This window comes from Delphinapterus leucas, chromosome 20, assembly GCF_059928025.1.
Source record: "Delphinapterus leucas isolate spDelLeu-1000000601 "Yukka" chromosome 20, BTC_Dleu_Yukka2, whole genome shotgun sequence".
Classification (NCBI taxonomy): Eukaryota; Metazoa; Chordata; class Mammalia; order Artiodactyla; family Monodontidae; genus Delphinapterus; species Delphinapterus leucas.
In genome coordinates this window covers 33937282-33964405 of record NC_143148.1, presented here as the reverse complement: position 1 = coordinate 33964405, position 27124 = coordinate 33937282, and the positions used below count along the sequence as shown (strand labels likewise).

The 27124-nt window shown below is 49.8% G+C and overlaps 1 protein-coding gene across 1 annotated transcript in view; it reads left to right on the top strand.

Annotated features, from left to right (window-relative positions):
- The window catches only part of CNGB1 (cyclic nucleotide gated channel subunit beta 1), a gene marked incomplete at its 3' end in the record, with an annotated part of 67894 nt that overhangs the window by 28916 nt on the left and 11854 nt on the right, over positions 1–27124 (top strand). Inside the window, exons 16-28 of the mRNA XM_089902477.1 lie at positions 4062–4224; positions 7114–7221; positions 9297–9454; positions 10914–11069; positions 12218–12426; positions 13459–13509; positions 13767–13853; positions 15992–16056; positions 16935–17057; positions 22661–22802; positions 23587–23746; positions 25557–25654; positions 25750–25833. Coding sequence (XP_089758603.1) covers positions 4062–4224; positions 7114–7221; positions 9297–9454; positions 10914–11069; positions 12218–12426; positions 13459–13509; positions 13767–13853; positions 15992–16056; positions 16935–17057; positions 22661–22802; positions 23587–23746; positions 25557–25654; positions 25750–25833 — 1604 coding nt within the window. The remainder of the gene's footprint in view (positions 1–4061; positions 4225–7113; positions 7222–9296; positions 9455–10913; positions 11070–12217; positions 12427–13458; positions 13510–13766; positions 13854–15991; positions 16057–16934; positions 17058–22660; positions 22803–23586; positions 23747–25556; positions 25655–25749; positions 25834–27124) is intronic.

The window sequence follows — 27124 nt, the reverse complement described above, 5'->3', positions numbered from 1 at the left end:
CTCCCAGCTGCAAAGGGGGATTCAGATGTGTCAGAGAGGTGTTAAGGCCATAGCAGCACTAACTTGAGGCTTTCTCTCTGCCTTCTCAGGATCCAGACGGAACCGGACAGGGATGAATGGTTCCGTTCTGTCATCCTTTGCCTTGGCTGTGCCATCTAAAATCATCGTGTGCCTTCTCTGGTCCCTGGGAGCCCCACACTTTGGGAAATAGTCCCAGCGACACATTGGGACGGGGGGTTGAACCGGCTGTCGTTGACACGTGATGATTTGATTTTATTTACTGATGAATAGGCAAGGATGTTTACTGCAGCGCTGTTTAAATATTCATCAATACAGACTATTTATAAAATGGCTATATGAGCCGTTAAAAGTAAAACAAGTAGAGAAATAGAAAATATTGTCAGTCAAAACAATCTTTCAGATAATTAAAAGATTTAAAAAACAGGGGTTTATGTAAGGCTTGGTATTGGTCACGGTAGTGGTCGAATTTACAACACAGATTAATAGAGAGATGTAAATCAAGGCCTTCTTCCCCAGACTTGGTTCTAAAACATTTAATCTAGGATCAAGAGCAAGGTCCTTCGGTGATAGTTTGCGGGTCTTATATATGGTTTCTACCTATGCCCAATCTAAACAGTAGGACACACGATGATCTTAGATGCTGCAGACAAGGCGGTGACAGCATGTGGTGAGAACATTATTCCCATTTCAGTGGTGCTGCTTGGCACCTCTCAGCCGAGGTTTCATTTTGACAGAGGCCTCTACGTATGTTGGTCACCAACCTCAGGATGGGATAAGAGTTTCAGCTCTGGAGCCAGGCTGCCTGGGTCCAAATCTGGGCTCTGCTGAAAGTTTCTTAATCTCTCTGTGCTTCGGTTTCCTTCTCCACAAAATGGGGACTATGGTAACAGGGACCTCATAGAGTGGCCGGGAACGATGAAGGAGTTTATATATAGAGAGCGCTTAGAGTTTAGTGAAACTAATGCCTAGCAGGCATATAGGAAGTGCTTAACAGTAAACATTGTTATTCTCTAAACCAATTTAAGCATAAGATATTCTTTATATGCGGAATTATAGTATTCTTATTCTATAAATCAGTATAATATAAACGAATATAATTTCTACTTTGAGTTTCTACTCTGCCAAGCTGGCAGGAAATGAAACATCAGGCTTAGGAGTTCCCCGCCCTCCCCTGGGAGTGATTGAGTTCATAGGGTCTTGTGCAGGGCGAGGCAGGGGGTAAGGGGACCACCTTCTTCTTCCCAGATTCCGTGAGACAGCTTCATGGATGCTGAGACCAGGGTGTTTTTTTGCTGCCTGGGGGCCATGCTGGGGGCACCCCAGGGCCCTGAGCATTTTTGAGAAGCTGCCCTTGTCCTGGCTGCCTCCACCCCCCTGGCCCACCTCCAGCTCACCTCTCTCAAGGTCTTCAGGGAAGCAGGGGGACGTCCCCGCTGCACCGTGTCTCTCTCCTGTGAGACCCTGAAGAGGTAAAATTGTCACTCTATGCAAAAACGTGATACTATATATAGAAAATCCTAAGGACTCCATGCAAAAACCACTAGATCTAATAAATGAGTTCAGCAAAGTAGCAGGATACAGGATAAACATTCAAAAATCGGTTGCATTTCTTTACGCTAACAATGATATATCAGAAAGGGAATGTAAAAAAAGAATACCTTTTAAAACAGCACCAGAAAAAATAAAATAAAATGCCAAGGAATAAACCTGACCAAGGAGGTGAAAGACATACGCTGAAAACTATGAAACATTAATAAAGGAAATTAAAGAGGATTCAAAGAAATGGAAAGATATCCCATGCTCTTGGATTGGAAGAATTAATATTGTTAAAATGACAATACTCCCCAAAGCAATCTACAGATTTAATATGATCCCTATCAAAATACCCAAGACATTTTTCACAGAACTAGAACAAATAATCAAAAAATTTATATGGAACCATAAAAGACCCAGAATTGCCAAAGCAATCCTGAGGAAAAAAAGCAAAGCAGGAGGCATAACTCTCCCAGACTTCAGACAATACTACAAAGCTACCGTAATCAAAACAGCATCGTACTGGTACAAAAACATACATACGGATCAATGGAACAGAATAGAGAGCCTACACACCTACAGTCAATTAATCTTTGACAAAGGAGGCAAGAATATAAAATGGGGAAAAGACAGTCCCTTCAGAAAGTGGTGCTGGGAAAGTTGGACAGCTGCATGTAAATCAATGAAGTAGAACACACCCTCATAGCATACACAACAATAAACTCAAAATGGCTTAAAGACTCAAACATAACACATGACACCATAAAACTCCAAGAAGAGAACATAGGCAAAACATTCTCTGACATAAATAGTACCAATGTTTTCCTAGGTCAGTCTCCCAAGGCAATAGAAATAAAAGCAAAAATAAACAAATGGGACCTAATCAAGCTTTCAAGCTTTTGCACAACAAAGGAAACCATTAAAGACAAAAACAAAAAAAAGACAACCTAGGGAATGGGAGAAAATATTTGCAAATGATGTGACAGACAAGGGCTTAATCTCCAAAATATACAAACAGCTCATACAACTCAACACAACAACAAAACAACCCAATTGAAAAATGGGCAGAAGACGTTAATAGACATTTCTCCAAAGAAGGCATAGAGACGGCCAATAGACACATGAAAAGATGCTCAACATCACTAATTATTAGAGAAATGCAAATCAAAACTGCATTGAGGTACCACCTCACACTGGTCAGAATGGCTATCATTAAAAAGTCTACAAATAACAAATGCTGGAGAGGGTGTGGAGAAAAGGGAACCCTCCTATACTCTTGGTGGGAATGTAAATTGGTGCAGCCACTATGGAGAACAGTATGGAGGTTCCTCAGAAAACTAAAACTAGAGTTGCCATATGATCCAGCAATCCTACTCCAGGGCATATACCCAGACAAAACTATAATTCAGAAAGATGCATGCACCCCTATGTTCATAGCAGCACTATTCACAATAGCCAAGATATGAAAACAATCTACATGTCCATTGACAGAAGAATGGATAAAGAAGATGTGGTGCATATATACAATGGAATACTACTCAGCCATAAAAAAGAATGAAATAAGGCCATTTGCAGCAACATGGATGCAACTAGAGATTATCACACCAAGTGAAGTAAGTCAGAAAGAGAAAGACAAATACCATGTGATACCACTTACACGTGGAATCTAAATATGGCACAAATGAACCTATCTACAAGATAGAAACAGACTCACAGACATAGAGAGCAGACTGGTGGTTGCCAAAGGGGAGGGGGGTGGGGAGGGAAGGACTGGGAGTTTGGGATTAGCAGAGGTAAACTATGATACATAGGATGGATAAACAACAAGGTCCTCCTGTAGAGCACAGGGAACTATATTCAATATCCTGTGATAAACCATAACGGAAAAGAATATGAAAAAAAGGAATGTTGATATGTGTATAACTGAGTCACTTTGCTGTACAGCAGAGATTGACACAACATGGTAAGTCAAATATAAAAAGAGTGTGAGGCCCTTTAGCCCCGTGTCTCATGCCCCCACAGGCCTGGGAAAGCCTTGTCACTCCTACCTTGGGATGGGGAAACTGAGGTCCAGAGAGGGGAAGCAGCTGAGCCAGGCCGCACCAGGCCAGGCCCTAGGACGTGGCACCCCCAGGCTCCCCATGCTCTATCTGAGTGATGCACCCCCATCACCCACCCCAGGGTCTTGATGCTTCTCCAGGCCCAGGGAAACCAGGCTGGGTTTTGGAGAGCTGGGCTCCAGGCTGTGTCCAGGAGCTCCTGTGGCTTCTGTGGCATTGTGGCTTCTTCTGTGGCTCCTGGGTTAGTGGCTGGCATGGGCGTGACTGTCAGAGGGCCCCGGGCTCTGCATTGTTGCGCCCCCTGCGTGGATCTCTCCTGTGGGCCCTGTTGGGAGGCAAGGCTTCCAGAGGCCCCTCCACACACGCTTTCTGTGGCTTCCCTGTAGAACACAGCAAGGCCCTGGGACCTGGCTTCTCTCTGACGCTGTGCCTCCTTCCTCTCCCCAGTACCTGCCACGGAAGAGCACCCGGAAGTGCAGGTGGAAGACGCTGATGCTGACAGCCAGCCCCTCAACGAGGAGGAGAATCCACCCTCTCCCATGCCGCTGCCCCCGTCTCCTGCCAAATGCGACACACTTGGGGTCCCAGGATCAGCCACAGGGAGCCTCAGGTCACCTTTTATGCTTCTCTTGGGCTTTTCATAGCACAGTGCCACCTGTGCATTTGGCATTTGAGGACACTGGGGCCAGAGAGGGGAAGAAGCTGGCCCAAGTCACTCAGCGAGTTGCTGTCAGTGCTGGGACTATGGCCCCACCATTTTCAGTTCTCCTAATTTCTGGCTTCAGGCTCTATAGAAAGAGCTCTCTGAGGAAGTCCTGTCCAGAATACCCTCAATTGTACATTTGAAGGGGGTAATAAATGTGACAGGGCTAATTTTATTGTTAAATAATACAATGGACATACCAAAGAATACTAGATATAATAACCATCCCTAATCCCACCGCTCTAGGTGGTACTTTTATTTTTCTGCCTTCTCTTTCATACCTTGTCCGTGGGCCCATGCTTTTTAGTTGAAGGAGTGATTGGATCGTATCTCATTTGAGACCACATCTTATTTATTGAGCCCTTTTCCATATTGCTAGCCTGTCTCCTTAACACCCATTGTGATGCTGTGTTGACATCCTCCAGCTGCATGTGCCAGGATAGACATAACAATCCTCTGTTGTTGAATACTGTCCACAGTGGTGCTACAAATATCTCTTTGGTCTTCTGCCCTCTGTCCTTGGGCTCCTTTCTCGAGAGTGGGTTTCCTGGTCAGGGTTGTGTGCGTTTTTGTGCCTCTCGAGATAGGTTAGTTGCTGCATGGTTAGAGTTGGTTTTGGACAACCTGAGCCAGGTAACTGAGAGAGGGCCTGCATAGAGCTGTAGGTAGTCTGTGAACTGCAGTACAGTGCTGTGTGAATGGTTAATTAAGCTAAAGGGGAGCTGCCAGTGCATCTCCTTTGCTGGCTAGATTGCGGGATGGTTCTTTTTTCTTGATTAATTCTTGCTTTTATCCATGAACCCTTGAGTAATTTCTCAGCTGAGGTCAGAAGACTGTCAAAACAGAGATGGTTGGGCGTAGCAAACAGAAGGCTCCCGGATTTTGATGTGGAGAAAAGAGTCATAATCTCACCCAGCTCACAGACACATCAGTCCTCACGTTTAATTCACTGAGTCATGCACAGAGTACAGAGAGCAGAAGACAGAGCACCACCATAATTGTAGACATCTGGTCTACCTCCCTCTGTTCCCTTTATAAGGGTAGGGAAACTGTACAGGCTGGGTTAGAGGTGGATATTCGGGAGGAGGGAGGGGACTAAGATCACTTGGGACAAGAATCAAAGCCTCCTGCCTTTTGCTTATGAGCTGGGTCTGTGAGGCTCCTTTTATTATCATTCTTTCATTCATTTGCAAACATTTACTGAACACCTTTATGTGCCAGGCTCTGCTCTAGGTGCTGTGGTTGCATCAGGGAGAAGCCTGAGAGGGGCCTGCCCTCATGGAGCTGACATTCCAGTGGGGCCGAGATAGACAATGAACAAGTAATCACACAAGATTTTTCCAGAGAGTGCTAAGGAGAATGTGACTGTGAGAAACTGGGAAGCCTCAGCCTGAGCTTGGCGCCAAGAAGGAATTCTGATGCCTGACATGAGAGGCCAGCGCGGCTGCCTGTGGTCCGGGATGGAATGAGCACTGGGGGCAACTGATGGGAGCAGAAAAGCCACCAAAACAGAGGGGCGCACGGGCAGGGCCCTTCTCACAGTGCAATGCTGTGGTTTGGAGTGAATCCCAAACGTCCCCTGTCTACTAGGATTATGAAAATTCAACAAGCTACTGTATGTGAGGTGCTCAGCACAGGGCCAGGCACTGGGCGGTGCTGGAGGAGCATAGCTGCTGATTTAGTTCCACACTCTTGATTCTCTCCAGGCCCGGAGAGGGCACTGGGCTGGGAGCAGGAGGCCTGAGTTTAAGTCCCAGTTGTGAGATTTTTGCCCCAGTCTTCTTGTTTGCAGGCATCCTTTTAATTAGAGCGTAAAAGAGGTGAACCCATGAGTTTTGCCATTCTAGGCGAGTTGGCAGAAGGTAATAAGGTGGTTTCAGAGCCTTGTGGAATAAAGCAAATGCTGCACATCCCTCTGACTGTATCCCTTTACAAGCCCTAATGATGGAATCCTGAGTCACAGTGGTTGAGTATGGGAAGAGTACCAAGTGGATTCAAATCTAGACACCAAAAGCTGAGACACCAGTGATTCCAAATGCAGCACTCTGTGGCAGACTTGGACTGAATGATGGGGACATGGACATAATTTAGCCTTCATTCTTCAGATAGGGAAGCGGGAACTCCAGGAGGGGATGGGCTTTCCCCAGGTCACACCATGAGCTGGAAAACAGACTTCATGGCCCATGGGTGTCAGCTTTTCCAGCCAGGGGCACATCTGCAAAGGGAGAGAAGCTGAGCTTCCAGGAGAGTTAATATGATGGAATGTGAGCCCTCACACCTTCTCAGTAGCTGGAAGGGTGGTGTGATGGAGAAGGGGACGGGGTGGACTGGGAAGGGCAGTGCCCTCAGACTGGGAGGTGGAAGGGAGAAGGATGTTTAAACTGAGACCTGACTGAGTGATAAGCACCTCATTGAATTGGGTAGGTTTAGTCCCATTTTATAGAGGGGGAAAACTGAGGCAGCTCAGAGGGTTTGAGTAACTTGCCAAGGTCACACACTGGGAAGAAGCAGGGCTGGGGTGCAAATTCAGGTTTGCCTGATCCCAAGTCAGTGCTGTTACTTTTATGCTAGGCCATTGAATGGATGCAGAGACCGAGATCCAGAGGTTGGATGTGTCCCCTCTTCTCTTTTTTGTTTCCCTGCAGGCAAGTGAGGACCCTTTGGCAGCACCATCCTCTGTCCCCACCTCCCCCCCAGGATTCGCTCTGGGTGATCTGCAGGGCTCAAAGTTGGTTCACCCCCTCGCGGCCCCTGCCTCCCTGAAGGCCCCTCCCTTCCATGTCTGTGCTCTTGCAGGAAGAGGCTGTGCTCCCAAGATGATGAGGCTGAAGAGCTCAAGATGCTGTCACTGGCTGTATCGCCCGTGGTCGCTTGTTCAGACCCCACCAGCCCGCAGGGCACTGAGTAAGCGGGGGCTATCTCTGGGGTCTCAGGGAACCAGAAGTCTGGGTGGGGATGGGTAAGCAAAGGGAGGTGAGTTGGGGGGAGAATGGATGTTTTTAGAATCTTCCACCCCAAGGCAGACTGTGCCAGTGGCTTCCCGGCAGTAAGAGAGGGCCGGGTCTCCTGCCCAGGCTGCTTCTGACCAGCCCAGAAATTCTGAAAAATCTGGTCTGCAGAATGGGCTCAAACTCTGGGCCCAGCTGTGTCCAGAACCACAGAGAGTGGGCCCTGGGGAATCCACATCTTTATAAGCTCCCCAGCTGATTCTGATGCAACTGGTCTGTGGAACAATGTTTAGAGGCCACTACGAGGGCATCGGGACCTGTGTCTCTGACATCGAAGTGTCACAAGGGCTGGGCCAGTGGGAGGTGTTTTCCTGAAGGGTCTATGTAGGCTGGTGACAGTGAATACCCCAGTCCTGGGCTCTGGCCTGGGATCCTCACCTCCTCTCCAGCCATAGCTTCTGGAGTGACCTTAGGAGACAATATACTTTCCTTCCAGTCTTTTTTTCTGTCCATAATTTTATGGAGTTTATGCTTAACAGTATTGTGGAAAGTTCAGAAAAGCAAAAGAAGCAGGAAAAAACCCAAACCTCACGCATAGCCCAGTGATCCATTTTAGCATACCGTGGAGTCACATCTTATGCAGTAGGGTAGGGGTTGGATTAGGGTTTAATATCAGAAAATAAGCCAGAAATCAGGTACAATAATAAAAATTACCTTTGAAAACTCTTAAGGTGGTCAGCATGGAACCCCATGTATTACCTCAGTAGGTTAAGATGCTATAACAAATAGACCTCAATGATTCAGTGGCTTAAGGAACGAGACGTCTCATATGTCACAGTTGTGTCACTGGTGGTGTGTTTCAGGTCAATGGAAGGCTCTGCCCCCTGCAGTCATTTAGGGCCCCAGCCAACAGTGGCTCTGCCACCTTTGTGTGGCTTTCAAGACCCTGCTGGTCACCACTAGAAAGGGGGAGTGCCGGGACGCTCTTCCACAAGGAGGCCCGGAATTGCACTAGCATGTCCACCCGTGAGAGCTCGCACGGCCACACCTGGGCAACGTAGTCGCTGGCTGCGTGGTGACCCCTCCCTGCAGGAGGGAGTGGGTGTGGGTGAGCAGCTCGTGTCTCCTCTGCCCCCCAGCGCTATCTCTCATTATGAACCCCCCCCCCCCACTGATTTTCTCCAGCTAGCTCCCTCAACTGAGCACAAGAAGAGTAGCTGGCTTGAGTTTCAGTGCCTCAATGTATGAAAAAAACCAGTAGATCTGTAAACATTAGTGCTACCCTCAGCTCAGCAAGCAGATCACAGGCTACTCAGAGGAGAACATAGAACATAGGCTGGTTCACACGGCCGCCCGTCTCAGCTCACCCAGGGCTCTTGACACACACTGAGCGGAAGACTCTCATTCATTCTCTGTCTGTGTCTGTCTCTCCCTTGCTGCAAGTTCATGCAGTTTAATTTCCTATAAACTAAAAGAATAATGTATCTGCACTGTCTTTAATATTTATTTATTTATCTATCTATTTATTTATTTAGGCTGCGCTGTGCAGCTTCTAGGATCTTAGTTCCCCGACCAGGGATCGAACCTGGGCCCTCGGCAGTGAGAGCACAGAGTCCTAACCACCAGACAGCCAGGGAATTCCCTGCACTGTTTTTTCCATCAGTTATTTCCTAAGCCTAAAACAGTAGCCCCTGTCCCCTCTCTGATCTGTCCTGTATCTCACGTGAACCCCAAACTGAGACTAACAGCCCTGGACTGAGTTCCAGAGCTTCCCCCTAAATCACAAGTGGAATCCGAGTTCTTTTGGAATTGCCCATCTGAATCAGAGCATTCGTGGTTTTCTGAAAGCTGGGCACCCGGGTGTTTTTCCTCCCAGGAGATATTAAGGTGGGTTTGATGTTTTGATGTCAGAAGAAGACTGGGCCAGGATTTACCCCCTAAGGCCAGGTGGGATATAGATTCAGCTCTTGCCCGGTGGTGCAGAGGTCCCTCCCCAGGCAGCCCGCTCAGCTCTGGGTGGTGTTCCCTCAGTGACCAGGACTGCGCAGCCTCCACAGACAGCCAGACCAGCGCCCTCATCAACAACCGGCTCCAGGAGCTGGTGAAGCTTTTCAAGGAGCGGACGGAGAAGGTGAAGGAGAAGCTCATCGACCCTGATGTCACCTCTGATGAAGAGAGCCCCAAGCCCTGTGAGTCCAGAGCTGGGGCTGGGCCACCTGACCAGGGGTGGGGTGGGGCCCCTTAAGGCCCCTGTCAATTCTTGGGGAGGGTGGCCCCAAGGAAACGGTTGGGGTGCTTGAGAGAAGCCCAGATCTCCATTCTCTGGAATTTGAGGTCCTTTATGTACAGGTTTAGCTACGTGTCCAGGGGAGGAAAGAATGTCAAAGTTCTGACCAGTGATCCAGTTGTACTTGGCTCTCCCTCCCACAGGGCAAGTTCCCTTGTTGACCCCCTGCCCCTTTCCCACTGGCGGGCAGGTGGTCCACCCTGGGATGTATCTCATGGTCTTGCACTTAGATGGTGTCCGTAACCCACTCTGGAACTACACAGTCTTATTTTTCAGAGGCCTCCATTGCAATATTCTTATGAGGTTACCTGAAAGTTTCCTGCTTTCAAAGTGCCAGGAGGAAATAAGAACCATGCTGTCTCGCCAGGGAGGTTTTCTAGGTCTTTTCAAAGGAGGGTTGTGCCTTAGAACTCATGGTGCCAACAGTGGACCTAGCAGAGCCTGACTTCACACTCCTAAAGCTGGAAACATAGCCATATTAAACCTGTAAGAACCAATTTCTAGGTCACCAACAACATCACCATAGATGCACAGGAAAACTGTGATCCCATCTGGTGTCTTGTTTTAGAGATGAGACAGCTGAGATTTCTGCTCTGAAAAACCTAGAACAATGTTTTCCTGATTTCTGGCCCTGGGTGGTGGAAGTTCTGGGTACCAATGCCCCTAGCCCTCCAGAGAAACCAAGGGGTCCAAGCACAGACACACAAGCACACACTCAACTGAAACATCCAACTTGCCCAGAAACACCTCATTTTAGGCAGTTCCTGAGAAGCAGTCCCAGACTGGTAGCTGTAAGAGTTCAGAGCAGGTGCCCAGGTTGCTATTAAGGAGGATCTTTGTGGTTTGCTGCAGGAGAGCACCCAGAGCTTATAGCAGGTTATGGGATGGTGCCAGGGCCCCCTCAGCTTCAGTTCCAGAGTCTGCAGTTGTGAGCCTTCTCTTTTTTTTGTTTTAATTAATTAATTAATTTATTTATTTTTGGCTGCGTTGGGTCTTTGTTGCTGCGTGCGGGCTTTCTCTAGTTGTGGCGAGCAGGGGCTGCCCTCCGTTGCAGTGTGCGGGCTTCTCATTACGGTGACTTCTCTTGTCGCAGAGTACGGGCTCCAGGTGCATGGGTTTCAGTAGTTGTGGCGCATGGGCTTCAGTAGTTGTGGTTTGCGGGCTTCAGTGGTTGTGGCACACAGGCTTAGTTGCTCCGCAGTGTGTGGGATCTTCCCGGACCGGGGCTCGAACCCGTGTCCCCTGCACTGGCAGGTGGATTCTTAACCACTGCGCCACCAGGGAAGTCCTGCGAGCCTTCTCTTTGCATCCTCTACCCGAGCCTCAGGGCTGGGTCAGAGGGTCACAGTATCATCCCATAGCCCCAGCCAAGAAAGCCCCAGAGCCGGCCCTGGATGTGAAGCCAGCTGAAGCGGGGCAGGTGGAGGAGGAACACTATTGTGAAATGCTCTGCTGCAAGTTCAAACACCGCCCCTGGAAGAAGTGCCAGTTTCCCCAGAGCATCGACCCGATGACCAGTGAGTCCTGGGAAGGCGGTGGGCGTTGCCACATTTCACATGAGAGGTCAGGAGAATGGGAGGGGGTGGGGGCAGTGCAAGGGAGGGCCCCAAACTAACGAAGTCCCTGAACTAGGAACATAAGATCATACCCATCTTAACAGACAAGCAAACTAAGGTACAGAGAAGTTAACTGGCATAAAGACACAACTAGTCAGTGGCAGACTCAGGACTCCTGACTCTTGGCCAAGTCTTTTTTCTACTCTGCTCTTCCTGGCTCCTTCCCAGAGCTGCTGCTCTGAGCAGAAAAGGGGAAAAGTTCTTCCAGCATCTAAAGTGAAGTCCCTCTCACTTGCCTTTTAGCCCATTTTGTATTCTTCAGGAATAACGACGCTTCATATGTGCACAGTACTTCACAGTTTACAAAGGATCGCCCTGCCTTTTTTATCTGACTTCTCCTTATGACTTCTCTGAGGAGGACAGAACAGGTGCCAGAGAGGGACTTTCCTAAGGACACACAAGAAGTCATTTGGGGGGCAGGACTTCAACCCTGGTGTCCATTGGTCCTTTAAAATGCCCAGGTGGGGGGAATTCCCTGGTGGTCCAGTGGTTAGGACTCTGCGCTTCTACTACAGGGGGCATGGGTTTGATCGCCGGTCGGGGAACTAAGATCCCACAGGCTGCCCAGCGCGGTCAAAAAAATTAAAAACAAAAATAAATAGATAAATGATAAAATGCCCAGGTGACCTACAGTATCCATCCATCCATCCATGCACTTGTCCATCTGTATATCCATCTGTCCATCTTCTATGCATTATTTACTGTTGTGTATTTACAAAGGCAGGAAATACATTTTTGGAAAAATTTCAACAAGATGAGAGCAGAAGTGTTTTCTGGTTAGCTGTCTGTTAACTAGTAATGACCCCATATCCCATATCCCCTACTCAGAGTACTCAATTTGTTAGGGCCTAGCCGTGATTTATTTTTATATCAACGATAGTTTTACACGCCCCCCCCCCCCGCCAAAATTACAGAAGGGCCGCATATAGGGCTTGTAGGAAAGTGCAGACAGTCAAGTGGGAAGAGGAAAGCCCCACCTTCATCCCGTGGCGAGGAGCCCTTCTCTGGCTGACGTTCTAGCATATTCCTGGCCCCTCCCACCCCTGCAGACCTGATGTACATCCTGTGGCTGTTCTTCGTGGTGCTGGCCTGGAACTGGAACTGTTGGCTGATTCCCGTGCGCTGGGCCTTCCCCTACCAGATGCCGGACAACATCCACCTCTGGCTGCTGGTGGATTACCTGTGTGACCTCATCTACCTCCTGGACATCACCGTGTTCCAGCTGCGTCTGCAGTTTGTCAGAGGCGGGGACATCATTGTGAGTCACAGACAGGTGTGGGGGGGTGGCTGGGAGCAGACCCTGCAGCCAGAGCATTCATGGGGCTGACCCCTGACGCTGGGAGGGACCAGAAGCTAAATGAACAAGGAAATCTCAGGACGTCCACCCATGCTTATTCAACAGCATCATTGCTTGTTTCACACATCTTTGATACGTTCAAATTACACACATCAAGTCTTGCTCATGGGTGAAATGGTTCCTGGACCACCTGATGCAATGAGAGATGAAGAAGTGGCCTAGAGAATGACCTTTAGAACAGGCAGACCTGGTTCAAATCTCGGCTCAACCAGGACAACTGTATCACCTCTTGGAGCCTCAGTTTCCTCATCTGTAAAATGGGGATAGTAATCGCTCCCACCTCATACCATTGCTGTGAGGATCTATGGAGGTGATGTATGCAGAATGCTCAGCACAGGTATCTGCTGACAGTCAACATTTCCTGCAGCACTACCCAGACCAGTTTGGGAGCCTGTGTTCTGGTGCACTTATTAGGGAGAAAACCTAAGTCCTGATTGTGACTTGGCAGAGTTCCCATCTCCCTGTGCATGTCACTTTTCAAAATCCCATGCTGGCAGAGCCTGCTCCACTGTGCAGACAAGTTGAGTTTGAGCCTCTAAAACAATTTAGAGGAAAGAGAATTCCCTGAGCAACCTCTTTCCTGGTCTGATCAGAGCAGTGGCCAGCTCCTCAGTGAATAAGGTTGCAAATGGTCCAGGTAAGAGAGAATAAGCTCAATGTCCCTGCTTTCCATCCAAGAAGTTGGAATTGAGCTGAGTGCCCTTGGACAACCTCCCCCCTCACCCACCATGCCACCCCCGGGAGCTCGACCCTCCCTATCTGTAGACTGTGAGGCTTTCATTGAAGCTTTGCTTGTCCATTCTGCTACACATCCATGGGGCTGTTACTTCAATAGGAAGGTGGAGGTTGTGCAGGGCTTTCCATCGCTCCTCCCATGGGGTCAGGGATTAAGCTCTCAGACCATTTCACAGTCAGTATTCCATTTTATTCCAGACAGACAAAAAGGAGATGCGCGACAATTATCTGAGATCTCAGCGCTTTAAGGTGTGTGCCAGGGATCTTGGGAGGTGGTATCTCTGGGGTCCCTGGGTGCTTTGGGGCCAATGTGATGTGGTTCCTGCCAGGACCAGCATAGGCTGGAGCTCGTTGGTAGGATGCCTCCTGCCCTAATTTTAGCCCCTCCAGGGGCATTCTGACCTCACCTTTCCATTGAAGGTGGAGACCCCTGCCACTCACCCCAGCCCACAGCCCTGGGAGTTATATACTCTCTTATGCACTGTGGTGTCCTGCTGGGATTTCAGATGGATATGCTCTGCCTCTTGCCCTTGGACTTTCTCTACTTGAAATTCGGTGTGAATCCCCTCCTGCGCTTGCCCCGCTGTTTGAAGGTAAGACCATCCAAGGCCTTCAGCTCCTCCGTGCTCTGCACCTGCAGTGGCAGCTTAATGTCTGGCCTGAGCAGCACTGGGGAGCAGGAGGCATCTGGGAAGGGTGGCCCCGAGGGGAGATGGCAAATTCCTTACAATTGTTAGCTTCTTAGTTGTGCTGTGTGTTACATATTGTTCTGGAGGCTTTACAAGTGCCTGCTCCTCAACAGCATGAGATGAGTGTTGTTAGTACCAGAATTTCACAAATGAGATGCCTGAGGCACAGAGAGGTTAAGTAACTTGCCCAAGGTCACACAGGTAGGAAGGAGTAGAGTCTGGATTTGAACCCAGGCAGCCTGTTTCCACTGTCTATGCTTTCAGTTACTATAGAGATTCAACAGAGAGACTTCTGCTTTATGATGGTCTTCATCTAAAAGATGGAGAAGCAGAGGCTTGGAAAGCTTGGGTGACTTGCCCAAGGTCACAGGAGCCAGGAAGTGCCCAGGATGGATTTGAACATGCAGCCCGACACCTGTTTCATCATTAGTTGTTGTCATTACAGTGTCACTACAACCATTCCTCTTGTCACCGGGGCAGAGCCAATGTCTCAGAGAGGGTGACACAGTGTAGAGTAGAGACCTAGCAACATCCTTTAATGCGACCAGAGTGGACAGCTAGTCAGAGCACTCAGGATCCCCCAAATGGATTTTTCTGGCAGACCAAGTAAATTCATCTTTCTCCTTACATAATACCTGATGCTTCTTCCCCAAAATGGTAATGAGGGAATTTACAAAAGAGGAAAATGCAATAACCTTAATAACTTGGAGAAATAGGGCAGAGAAAAGCTGGAAGAATGCAAGTACCTCGATGAAAAGAAAGCATATCTGGAATGGAGCATGAAAGCTGCTTCTGAGCTTCCTGGCTGCCCAGAGGAAGAGGGAAACTGGAAGTGGCACCAGTGTTATTTGACACATGCCAGCCTTTCAGGGGCGGCAGAGGTTGCTTTAGAGCCATACATCAGAGTGAGGAGGGTTAGATCCACAGCCCAAGTTTTACCCCAAATACAGAGGCTGGATCCATATCTTGGTCCACGTGGTAGTAGTGAACGTAACTCAAGCACCTAACATCTAGCAGGACTCAGAGGATGCAACTCTTTGGGTCCAAGGTGAGGATCCAAGTCCATGGTCCTTCTTCATCCAATGCAAACTCCAGGTGGAAATTAGAATGAACACCTGGATGATAGCGTGGCCCACAGGGAATCTTCATCAATGTTATTTTCAAAGGTCAAACAACATATGTGCAGAGATCTAGAGGCAAGTGTAACATTGTGGAAAGAGCTTGCAGGGGGTTTTTTTGTTTTTTTTTTTTTTTTTTGCGGTACGCGGGCCTCTCACCGCTGTGGCCTCTCCAGCTGCGGAGCACAGGCTCCTGACGCACAGGCCCAGCGGCCATGGCCCACGGGCCCAGCCGCTCCGCGGCATGTGGGATCCTCCCGGACCGGGGCACGAACCCGTGTCCCCTGCATCGGCAGGCGGACTCTCAACCACTGCACCACCAGGGAAGCCCCGAGCTTGCAGTTTTGAGTGTGATCTGGCTTCAAACCCTGGCTCTGTCACTTACCAGCTGTGTGTTTTGGGCAAGTTCCTGAACTCCCCTGAGTGCCGGTTTTCTCTCTGTAAAAGGAGAAGGATAATACATGTAAATAAGTGCTAAGGTAAAGTGTATAAAGTGCAGTCATACAAGGGCTCAGTAATGGGCAGTTATCTTACACTTTTATTGTTATAAATAAGCCTTTTGAGGAGATCAGAGAGTGGCTGTTTCTTTATATAATTGTTGTCTTTATAAGTAAACCTTGAAAACAGGGTCCTTAACCTGGGATGCATGTACCTTAAAAGTTTCATGATAGGATTTGGAAGGTCTAGGAGTCCCCTGAAGTTATACACAAACTGTGACAACATGATTATATGTAATTTCCAAGGAAGAGGGTCCAGGGTTTCCATCAGATTCAGAAATGGAGTTTCTGGCCCCCCATTCCTCAAAGGGCTAAGGACCTCTGATTTTGAATGTTCACTCTCCAACCCGCTCCCACCGGGGGTCTGGGGAATGGTCTGGGAGGTGAGGGCAGCGGGCCGCCCCTGATGCCTTGCTGTTTCTCCCAGTACATGGCCTTCTTCGAGTTTAACAACCGCCTGGAATCCATCCTCAGCAAAGCCTACATTTACAGGTGAGACCCCTACACACACACACACACACACACACAGAAGTGCACACGTGCACACACATGCACATACACACATGCCCCAGGACATTTGCAGCAAGAACGGAGCAAGGCATTCTCTACCCCCATCACTTCCCCTTTCGGCTCCCCTGGCCCCCAGGCCCCCTTGCCACAGCCACTCACCGGAAGCCGGGCCTCTTCCTGGCCCTTCTGCGAAGGGATGTTTGTTTTTTAGAGAACCAGGAATGTCCCGTTTCCCCCAATTGTGAGGAGGTCTCACGTAGGTTGACATGCACGGCTCCCCTGCATTTCCAGGGAACTGGGTCTCAATTTAGTCTCAGCTCAGGAAACTGACCCCCCTAACCACTCAAACACGGGGGTAGTGGCTGTATGGACACAGTGGGCCATCTTGCAGATGTCCAAGCTTGGGACCCAGGACCAGCCAGGCCACGCTCGGGGACAGGGCTGCTCTCCCCATCTCTCATGGAGCAGCGCTCCTCTGTATGCATCTGTCCCTTCTTTGCTCCCCCGCCCCGATGCATCCCCCACTCAGCTCTTCCACTTCCCTGGAATTGTCTGCACATGTAGCTCTGTGCCTATTCCAGCCCCCAGTCTTGACAACTTTCTGTTCAAGTATCACCAGTCCTAACCAGCACAGTCTCAACAGAGCAGCCAGTTGGCCCAGTCCAGCCACTGGTTCCCATCGGTCAAGTGTCCGTAGCACCAGACAGCTGGGCAGGGCCGTGCAGCTCTGACAGGGAGGGCTCTGAGGTGGGCTTTGGGAAGGGTGAAGACTAGCTTGTTCCCTGCAGTTCTGACCCCTGGGGTGATATGTCATTGCCACCCTTTCTGCTACTGTGTTCATGCCTTTCCTTCTTTTGCAGGGTTATCAGGACCACAGCCTACCTGCTCTACAGTCTACATGTGAACTCATGTCTGTATTACTGGGCTTCAGCCTATGAGGGCCTTGGCTCCACTCACTGGGTTTATGATGGCGTGGGAAACAGGTGAGCCGCGGTCTTCCTCCTGTGTCTTAATAATTCACGGTACCAAGACTCCCAGGAAGGAGTCCCACTGCCGCCATTTTGCCGAGGTCACCTCGCTCCCAAAGAATCATTGTCATGATAAGGTTCAAGGGCCAAGTCTCCACATCCTCACTAATCTAACATTTTCTGAGCACCTGCCACGTGCCAGGCAAAAGGGGGCAGACATGAACAAGACCTGCTAGAAAGATCCTTTCGCATCCCAAAGTCTACTGAGTTGGCCAGTTCACAGCACGTGCGTGTCCACTCCTCCACCCTGTGGGCACGGCTGTGCGGGAACAAGGCCAGGGAATACTGCTCGACATGCTTCCTGGGCATTGCTAGCCGTGGAGGAGCTTGCAAACAAGGAGAAATCTACTTGCCAGTCCAGAGAGCTGCCACACATAGAGGTCCATGCTCAAATGTTAATGATGGTGACAATGGTAGTAATACTAATAATAGCAAGCATTGGAGAAGGCTTATACAGACCAGCCCTGTTCTAAGCACTTCACGTAGTATCTCACTTAATCCTCCCGACAATCACACTAGACAGGAGCCATCAGCATCCCCATTTCACAGATGAGGTAACAGACGTGAAGCGACTTCCCAGATCACACAGAGAGCGAGGATTTGAATCCAGACAGCACGGCTACAGAGTCTTACGTGTGGTACCATCTGCCCAGTGCCCTGGGTGGGGGGGAGGGAGACGTGGGATGGTCAATTCTGAAAAGTTAAGTTTGAGCTTGGCCTGGGTAGGTGGAGGGAAGGGGCAGAGAATCCCGGGGGGAGGGAACAGCAGGAAGAAAGGTGTGGAGTTGCGAAATAGTGGAGTCAGGGAGCCAGCGGTCCTCTGTTGCTGGAGCGGGCAGGGTGTGTGGAAGGATCCATAGAGGGAGGCGGGGCCGGGTTGCCAAGCAGCTTCCCACCTGAGCCATACCGAAGCCACTGGCTGCACTTGAAGTGCAAGGGCCACTGAGATACGCTGCAGCTGTAGGGAACACACAGGTTTTGGATTAGTGTCTTATTCCTAATTTTTAAAATATTGGTTACATGTGGATATGATATTAATTTTGATATTTTGGGTTAACTGAAATACATTATTGAAATTAATTTCACCTCTTTTTACTTTTCAAAAATGTGGTTGCTCAAAATTTTAAATTACATATGTGGATCACATCATATTTTTATTGGATAGAGCTGCCCTAGGCAAAACCAGCAGAAGTCTCTTTTTTACTGTTCGTATACATATATATATATTCTGATTATAAAAGAAAGATCGGAACATACTCTCTTTCTTTGAGTCTAAGATGCAGTTAATTATGATACATTATTGAGTCAATATAGCTTTTTGGGAAAAAAGGAAATATTACATTAAACGTATACATGGATTATAAGATAATCCTTATTTTAGAAATGTGAAAGTTGAAAAGAATTGTCACCAACAAGGAAATAGAATAACATAATTTTGTGCATATTTTCCCATCAGTAAATTTTTAAAAACCATGATACCAATGCCCCACCACACAGAGATACCACCATTTATTTAGCCATTTCCTTGTCATTGGCTACTTAAGTTGTCTCCAGTTTTTTCATGATGACACGTGGTGATGCTGCAGGGAGTGTCTGTGTTTAGGAATCTTTGTCTTCTGGTCTGACAGTTTCCTCATAATAAATTCCTACAGAGGGATGGCAGGGCCAAGGGTATGAACATTTTATGAAGTGTTTAAAAAATTATTATTATTTTTATTAATAGACTCTTTTTTTAGAGCAGTTTTAGGTTTACAGAAAAGTGGATTGGAAAGTACAGAGAGTTCCCGTACACCACCTCATCTCTGAGGCTTGGTTGGTTATTGAAAGCTGCCCATTTACACTCTCACCACTTGCCTTTCCAAGCCTTTTAAGCAGGAGAATGACAGGACCCAGGGGAATCCCAGAAAGATGATTTTCCCAATGATGGCTGATGGGAGGATGGATGGGGAGGACAGGCAGGAAGCAGACAGATGAATTGGTTAGGGGTTAGGGCCCTGTCCATGAGGGCAAAAAAAAAAAAAAAAAAGAAGAGGTCAAGAGAGGGTTTGTGTGATAACAAGGATGGAGGGCAGTGTGGGAAGGAGACAGAAGCACTTAGGGTCAAGGTCAGGGATGGGCCTGGAGATTCAGAGCACAGGCTTTAGAAACAGGAATCCGGAGCTCACTCCTGGTGCTGCCACCTGCTAGCAGTGGGCAGCTCACTTCGTTTCTCTGAGCCTCAGTTTCCTGATCTGCCCAATGGGTCTGATAATAGGAGCCCCACACCTTGAAGAGGTAACTGTGAGGACTGGGTGCATCTGAGTCACCGATCCCATGCCAGGCCACAGCCGGCACTCGGTCAGCTGTGGTGACAAAGAGGCGGAGGAAGAGTTCAGATCCAGGGGGTCAGTGAGTCCCCTCAGGCAGGCCCTGCCTCACCCTGGGCTGTGCCCGCTAGTGACACAAAATGCTCTCAGTCCGGCTATCAACACTTTCACCTCCTCCACGTGCTTGTTTCCAGTTGGCGCTAGAACAGGCCACTTGTGTCCAAGGTGGCTTCTCTCTAGAGTGGTTGTTGGTCCAGAAAGTCCCTTCTCAGTACAGATGCCCCAACCTTGGCCCCAATGGCCACAGCTGTCACCCTCTGCGACGGGCCTGTGGCCTGAGGGGAGCTCACCTAGAGAGTCACAGGGTCCAGGGCAACCAGGCAGGTGGGGGGAATCCTGCCATCTGCTGTGGGGTGGAGTGTGTCAGGGATGGGGTCAGGGCCCAGCACGCCTACATCACCACTGGCCCCGCTCCCTCTTCCCTGTGGCTGAACTCACCCACAGCCCTGCTCCTGAGCCCATGACTAGACCATTCATTCACTCATTTATTCATTCATTCGTCCCCTCACAAGGGGGCAGAGGGAGGACTCGAAGACATTCTATGCAAAGGGAAGAACAGAAGCTATTCATTAAATCTTGCTCTGTGGCCTTGGGTAAGGCCCTTACCCTTTCTGAGACTCAATTTTCTCATCTATAAAATGAGGGTAGGATTACACTCAGATTTCTCGTGAAGAATAAATAAAGTATGTAACATGTCCAGCCTGTGCCTGGACAGGAGTCAATGACTTCACTTCCTAGCTATGGCCATTCTTATGGGGAAGCCGGCACACCAGGAAAGGGTTCCTAACCAGGGGTCCAGAGATTTAAGGGGGTCACAACCACCCCTTGAAATTGGAATTAAATTTTGGGAACATGCTGGCTTTTCTAAGGAGAAGCTTCCTAATAACTTTTGTTAGCTTTTCGAAGGGGTTTGTGCCCCAACAGGCTAAAAACCCACGTCCTGGAGCTGGGCCTGGCCCCCATCACGGGTAGGCCTGGGAGGAATGGCAGGCAGGGCAGGGGAGGACAGGGCCAACCATCCGGGACTTCCCTCTGCATGGCCCTGGGGAGTTCTCACTGCTCCGTAGTGGAGGGGCACACTTTTCTGGCAGCATTACCCTTTTCGAAATGGAATCCTGTAGGGAACCCCAGGATATGCAAAAGCACAAGTAGTGAAGGAGAATTCCTGTAGAAATCAAACATGATCCGTAATAATAACTTTCAAAATAGTGACCATTCCTTGAGCACCTGCTATAGGCCAGGGAGCTTAAGGACCTAAGTTCCTATATATTAATATTTGGTTTCTTCATCCTGCTCTGCTTTGGCCTGGTCTGGGGCAGCATGCAGGGGTCCCCACAGACCCAGTGGCATGGGAGACTTGGGAGGCCCCTAAGATGTGCCATCCATGCCAGTGGCTGACTTCTGCAGCCAGTAAGGGTTTAGGGGAAAGCAGGAGCTGTGTGGATATCACTCATCTTCTATTGGTGGCCCAGTGGCACCCAGAGCCCAGACAGTACCCAGGCGGCGCCCAGCTCAGTCCTCCTAAAGGCTGCTCAGCACGCCCTCTGGTGGCCAGGACTGGTATGATGGGGATTGACAGGGCAGGCCTGTCTCATGATTCTGAGATTTTTCTTGCACTAGGTGGTAATGAGGGGTCAGGAGGCCCAGAGCCCTGCCCCAGGCCTCGCAGCTATTCAGAGGTAGAGGCGCCGCACTGCCCCAACTCCCCAGCAACCTCTGCTTCCCCACCCACCAGTGCTCATTGCACGTTGACTTGCCTGTCCCCACTAGACAGTGAACTTCTTGAGGACATAGGTGAGTCTATTGTTCCCCACTGCTGGCACCAGTGACAGAGAAGGCTCTGATAGCTGACGTTTACTGAGAGCCCACCGTGTGCCAGGAGCTCTTTTGCACCTCATGTCACCCTCATGATCGCCCTGTGAAGAATGCTCTATTGCCATGTCCCTTTCAGGGGAAGGACGCTGAGGCTTGGCTAGATGAGTAACTTGTCCAGGTTATACAGCTAGAAAGTGGCAGAGCTGGGTTTGAGCCCAGGCGGTCCAGCTCCAGAGCCCATGCTCTAAGCGTGGTGCTGCAAAATAGCTGGTGAACAGAGCCCAGGGGAGGACAAATGTGGGGTCATTCTTGGACCAGATGATTGGCCATCTGGTTGATGTTCTCCATTTCCCAGTAGAGCAGGGACCCTGGAAACATGGGTGTATCAGGACACTGGAGCCAGGGCAGGCTCTGGGCAATTCCTGTGCCCTGGTGGGAGGACAGGAAGCACAGGAAAGCCTGCTGAGACTGCCCTGGCTTTAGGCCCTGCTGACCTCAGCCTTGCTGACAGGAGGGCACGGTCTGAAGGTATGAACATAAGTACCTTGGTAACTAAATCCCTTCAAATAGCTATAAAGATTTTAGTTCTGTATTGTTTAAGATATTGTAAAAGCTTAGGTTTATTTTTGTAGGACTTAGTGGCTAAAAATTAGAACATAACAATGGGGCTGCTCTGTTGGAGTAATGTACACTTGTAATTATAAATAAACATGCAAAACTTTAAAAAAAAAGAAAGGGAGGGACTCTCACTGCTTTGTGATAATTAGACAAGCGCAGGCATTTCCTATGCCTTTTACCACACAGTAGGGCCCCATCACCCATACCTCCCTTTCCGATGATTCATGAGCTGTGTCAAAGGCTTACTGATGGTGGGTGCTAGCTCAGAGAAGCAGATGACATCTAGTTTCCAGTCTGAGCTCTGGAGCTTGCCAGTTGGTGACCATGGGTTTTCCCTTTCCCTCTGCGGCCCTCAATTTCACTATCTGGTTAGTGGACAGGCAAGGGGGAGGGTCAGAAAAGGTGATCCTCCAGATATCTTCCACTTTTGAGCTTGTTCTTAAACCTCATGATGGGATAGCAAAGGAAAGACTGCGGACATTGAAAACATATTGAGGGAAACTGAGGGATCCCAGGCATCAGGAGCTGGAAAACCCTGGTTTATCCTCCTGCCAAGTCTTCTAAGTAATCTCCGGAAGCCTCAGTTTCCACATCTGTAAATGGGGATGACAACATATCTCTGCAGGGTCGGGGGCACTTATGAGCCGTAAAGCTTTTTCTCTTTTGTACAGTGTACACGTACGTATCCACGCCAGGCTGCCCAGGATCCACAGGGCGGGGCCTGTGATGACTGAGGTCCCCTTCCTCTTCTCTCCCTAGTTACATTCGCTGTTACTACTGGGCTGTGAAGACCCTCATCACCATCGGCGGCCTGCCCGACCCCAGGACGCTCTTTGAAATTGTCTTCCAGGGTCTGAACTATTTCACAGGTGTCTTCGCTTTCTCCGTGATGATCGGACAGGTAGCTGGGTCACTAGTCTGTTCCAAACCACCTGCCTGCAGGGCCCTTTGCCCTCTTGCTGCTGCCAGAAGCATCACCATCTGTGCCCGTTCCTTTCAGACTAGGCCCAGGAACAGCACTGGGCCAAGAGTTAGGAGCCTGGAGCTCTGGGCCCCGCTGAGTGAAGGGGTGGTGATGGAGGTGTAGGTCCCATTTCCTCTCTGAAGTTGCTTCCCATTTGAAATGTCAGTCCTTTGGGACAGCTGGAGAGTTGGGCTGAATGGCTTTCTGCAGGGGCTGAGGATTTGGGCTGTTCCCTTGGAGAGAAGTCCCCAGTGGATTCTAATGTACTGGGGGTGCGGCTCATACTGTAGTCAGTGCCTGAGGCAACCACCAGGGGTCCTCAGAGTTACCTTTGAGGGGCTCTGCTCCAAGGAGCAGCACTCCTGGTTCCTATTTCCTCGGGGCGGGGTGGGGCGGGAGGGTGGCGCGTGGTGTCAAAGTGACCTCTGGCACCAAGGGGCCACGTTGTACCAGAATCAGCCCAGCCCAGGGAGGCCTTCCCTCCTTGTGTGGCCCCAGAGACCTGAGGCCACGGGAGGGGGCCAGCAGCCTCGCTCCTCCACGTGCAGCATCGTCGGAAAACCTGTGTGTGGACATGGGATTCCCTCTCTCCTGATCTCCCCCCAGCCCCACAGGCACGTACCCCTGGCCTGTGTTAAGTAAATGTGCCCACAACACACGTCCCCAGAGCCCGGCCCCGCTCTGACCCAGCGGCTCCCCTGACCACCCTCCTTACCCCCAGATGAGAGACGTGGTGGGGGCCGCTACTGCGGGAAAGACCTACTACCGCAGCTGTATGGACAGCACAGTGAAGTACATGAACTTCTACAAGATCCCCAGGTCCGTGCAGAACCGGGTCAAGACCTGGTATGAGTACACCTGGCACTCCCAAGGCATGCTGGGTAAGACCACGCCCCCTCCCCCCTCCCCTCCCTGCCCCAACCCGGCTGTCACCAGCTCCCCCAGCCCGACCCGGTGCCCTGCCTTCCTGGTCCCTGGCCTCATCCCGTGTCCTTGAGGCCCCGAGCATGGGGGCCTCTCTTGGCCCCAACATTTAAGTGAGAGCGGCCTGGGGAGGCATTGGGCGGTGCCCAAGTTAAGCCATCAGGAGACCCCTGAAGACATGAAGCGCTTGTCTTCCGAATGCCGCCCGCCACCTTGAAATGCATCTACATTCGAAGATAGAAGTACAGTTGGAACCAGGAGGGAAGACTCTGTCTCTGTTTCTCTCTCCTCTCTTCCTCTTCATATACATCCATACATATAATACATATTTTGTAAATTTTAAAAAATTCTTTTTCAGATTATTAGAGTTTATTACAATATATTTAAAAAAATTTTTTGATGTTATACTTTGCTTCTGAAATTGGCTAAAACAATGCATTTTCATTCACTGCTGTTTCTGTTTTCTTGTCAATGATGAGGTGTGCTCCGTTATTCTTGCAAAGTGGGAGAATCTTACCTGTAAACTGTTTCCAAATATAGTGAAGTTTTCACAGATTCTAAATGGAATCCTTAGTGAAATTTGAATAGGTTAATTACATGTTAATTGACTTTATTTTTTTCCTGTATCCTTTTTATTTTGGGGAGCTAGTAATTTTGTTTTCAGAGCCTAGACATCGTTTTGGAGGGCTCTGAAAAGCTTATGGACCACTGGCACTGTGCCTAGAGTCTCCCAAGGCCCTCAGAAAAATGAAAGGGCCCCCCACTGCTTCTGTGGGGTTCACTCTGGTCTCAAAGAAGCCACACTTGAGGCCCACGGACTCCTGAGTTGGGGGGTGTTGGCAAGTCTGTGGACAAAGCACATGACTACAGTTTCCAAGGCATGTTCATTTCCACTGCCTCGTTCTGTTCTAGTGACAGCCTTGTGACTTTTCACAGGGGCACATGTTGAGGACCAGAGAGGGCTCTGACCTGCCCAGGGTTGCACAGACCTAGCACTTGAGCCCTAAGCTAATTGTGGTGCAGTGGACAGAGCACGGGGCTGAGGCCCCGTGGTACATTTCTGTCTCCAGTTACCGACCTTCATTCTGTGCCAGGCTCTCAGCTGTGCACCACAGACCCCATGGTGGGCAGACATACTGCTCTCGCAGCATAGGTTCTGAAGTCACAGGGCCTGGGTGGGGTCCTGATTCCATTCCCCTGGGCTGCACGGACATGGGCAAGTCACTGCCCTCCGGAGTCTCCCTGTCCTTGTCTGTAAAGTGGATTATAGTGGGCACCTCTTGAGCTGCTGGGAGGATTTAATGAAATCATCTTGGTAAAGCACTCTGTGAAACTGCCTGGCACATAGTAAGTGCTCCAAATACTTCATTTCTTGCTAATGTTGTTCTTATAATGTGAGTGGAGAAGACAGATCATTGGCAAACAATTGCAGTAAAGGGTGTGATATGTGCTATGGCACAGGGACTGATAACGTAATAGCTAGGTGGGAGGATGTCAAGGGAAGGCTTCCTGGAGGAGGTGGCATGAGTGCTGGGTTCTGCAGAATGAGTAGGGTTAGCCAGGAAGGTGAAGGGGGTTGTTCCCAGCAGAGGGAACGGCATTGGCAAACGCCTGGAGGCAGAGAGGATACCCTCCCAATCTAGAGTGGTTCCAGGTGGTAGAGGAATGGTGTGCCTGGGGTCCCCACCAGTGTGGTGTGGACGGGCCCTGTGTGTGTGGAGGAGGGGGCCGGCTGTGCCTCTGAACCTTGCAGGGTCTCATTTGCAGACGAGTCAGAGCTGATGGTGCAGCTTCCAGATAAGATGCGGCTGGACCTCGCCATCGATGTGAACTATGACATCGTCAGCAAAGTGGCACTCTTCCAGGTATGGCCCACCCAGTGTCCCCACCCTCAAGACTCTGGAAGGTCCAGAGCCCACACCTTCCTCTAAACGGCTCCTTTCCCGTCCTCTCGGGGCAGGGCTGTGACCGGCAGATGATCTTCGACATGCTGAAGAGACTTCGTTCTGTTGTCTACCTGCCCAACGACTACGTGTGCAAGAAGGTGAGTGGCCCAGGGCAGCCTCAAGGCGGTCTGGGATTCACAGCCACTGCCTGTCGCAGCTGGGCTGGAGCGGGGGCCTATGAAGGCACAGCGGGGCGAGTGGAATTGCCAGGAGGGGAGGAGGGTGGTGAGCTGACCCCAGGGCTCCTGGCTTGTTTGGCACGAGGAGGCTCTGTCCAGCTCTAGGCACTGAACTCAGATGTGCCTCAGGCCTTGCTCCCTCTTCCTGGGGCCATGGGGGCCAGGACGAGGAGCCCCACTTTATAGAAGAGGAAAGTGAGGAGCATAGAGAGGGGCAGGGTCTTGACTGTGTAGATGGACCTGCTTCCAGGGTCTTGGTCTTCCTGTCAGGAAAATGGGGCTGGAGGAGGGGTAGGATAGGTCAGAGATTGCAAACTAATGGTTCTTGCATAGGAGCCAGCCCACAGATGTTTCATGGGGTTTTTTTTTTCCTTCTTTTTTTTGGACTAATCTAAAAATAAAAATTTGAATTAGTCTCCAACCTTTAAAAGTTGGAAGGTTTCGGGAATTCCCTGGAGGTCCAGTGGTTAGGACTTGGTGCTTTTACTGCCGTGACCTGGGTTCAGTCCTTGGTTAGGGAACTAGGATCCTGCAAAGTGCGCAGCACTGCCAAAAAAAACTGGAAGGTTTCACATAAAAATCCAGATTTCCGGCTGAAAACAGAAAATCGGCTAGCATTGAGCCCCACTTTCCCAAATAGCCAGAATCATGTGGAGTGGAGAAGGGGCTGGCCCTGAAGGGGATGTCGTCCTCTCCTGATGCCACAGGTCCCACCACTCTCCACTGCCCCACAGGCTCCCTCCTCTCCTTTACATTATCCACCTGATCCTGGGACTCATTTGGGTTTGAATGCCAGGGCTAGACAGTGTCTAAGGCCCCTTCTGCTCCCATTTTTTGGGATTCGAGGTGAGACGGAGCTCACTTGGTGAGTGAGTGATCAGGGTGGAGGAGCTTAGTGTGTATACAGGGGTGAAAATATTGCCCAAGAACCCCCTGTGAAACTCAGGACCCCCCAGCCCCAGAAGGGCCCCATCTCCAAGCTGTATGCTGCATAACAGTGAAGTTTCTGGAAGCAAAGAGCTGGGGGAATGGGGACAAGGGTATGGCTGAGAATTTAAAGCTGCAGCCTTAGCGGCCAAGAGAAGTTTGGGAACAACAGAATGATTTGTCTGACATTGGAGCCACTTCCTAGCTGTGCAGCCTTGGGGAAGTGGCTTGCCCTCTCTGAGCCTGACTCTTTTCAAGGGTAAGTAGGGTCATTGATAGTATC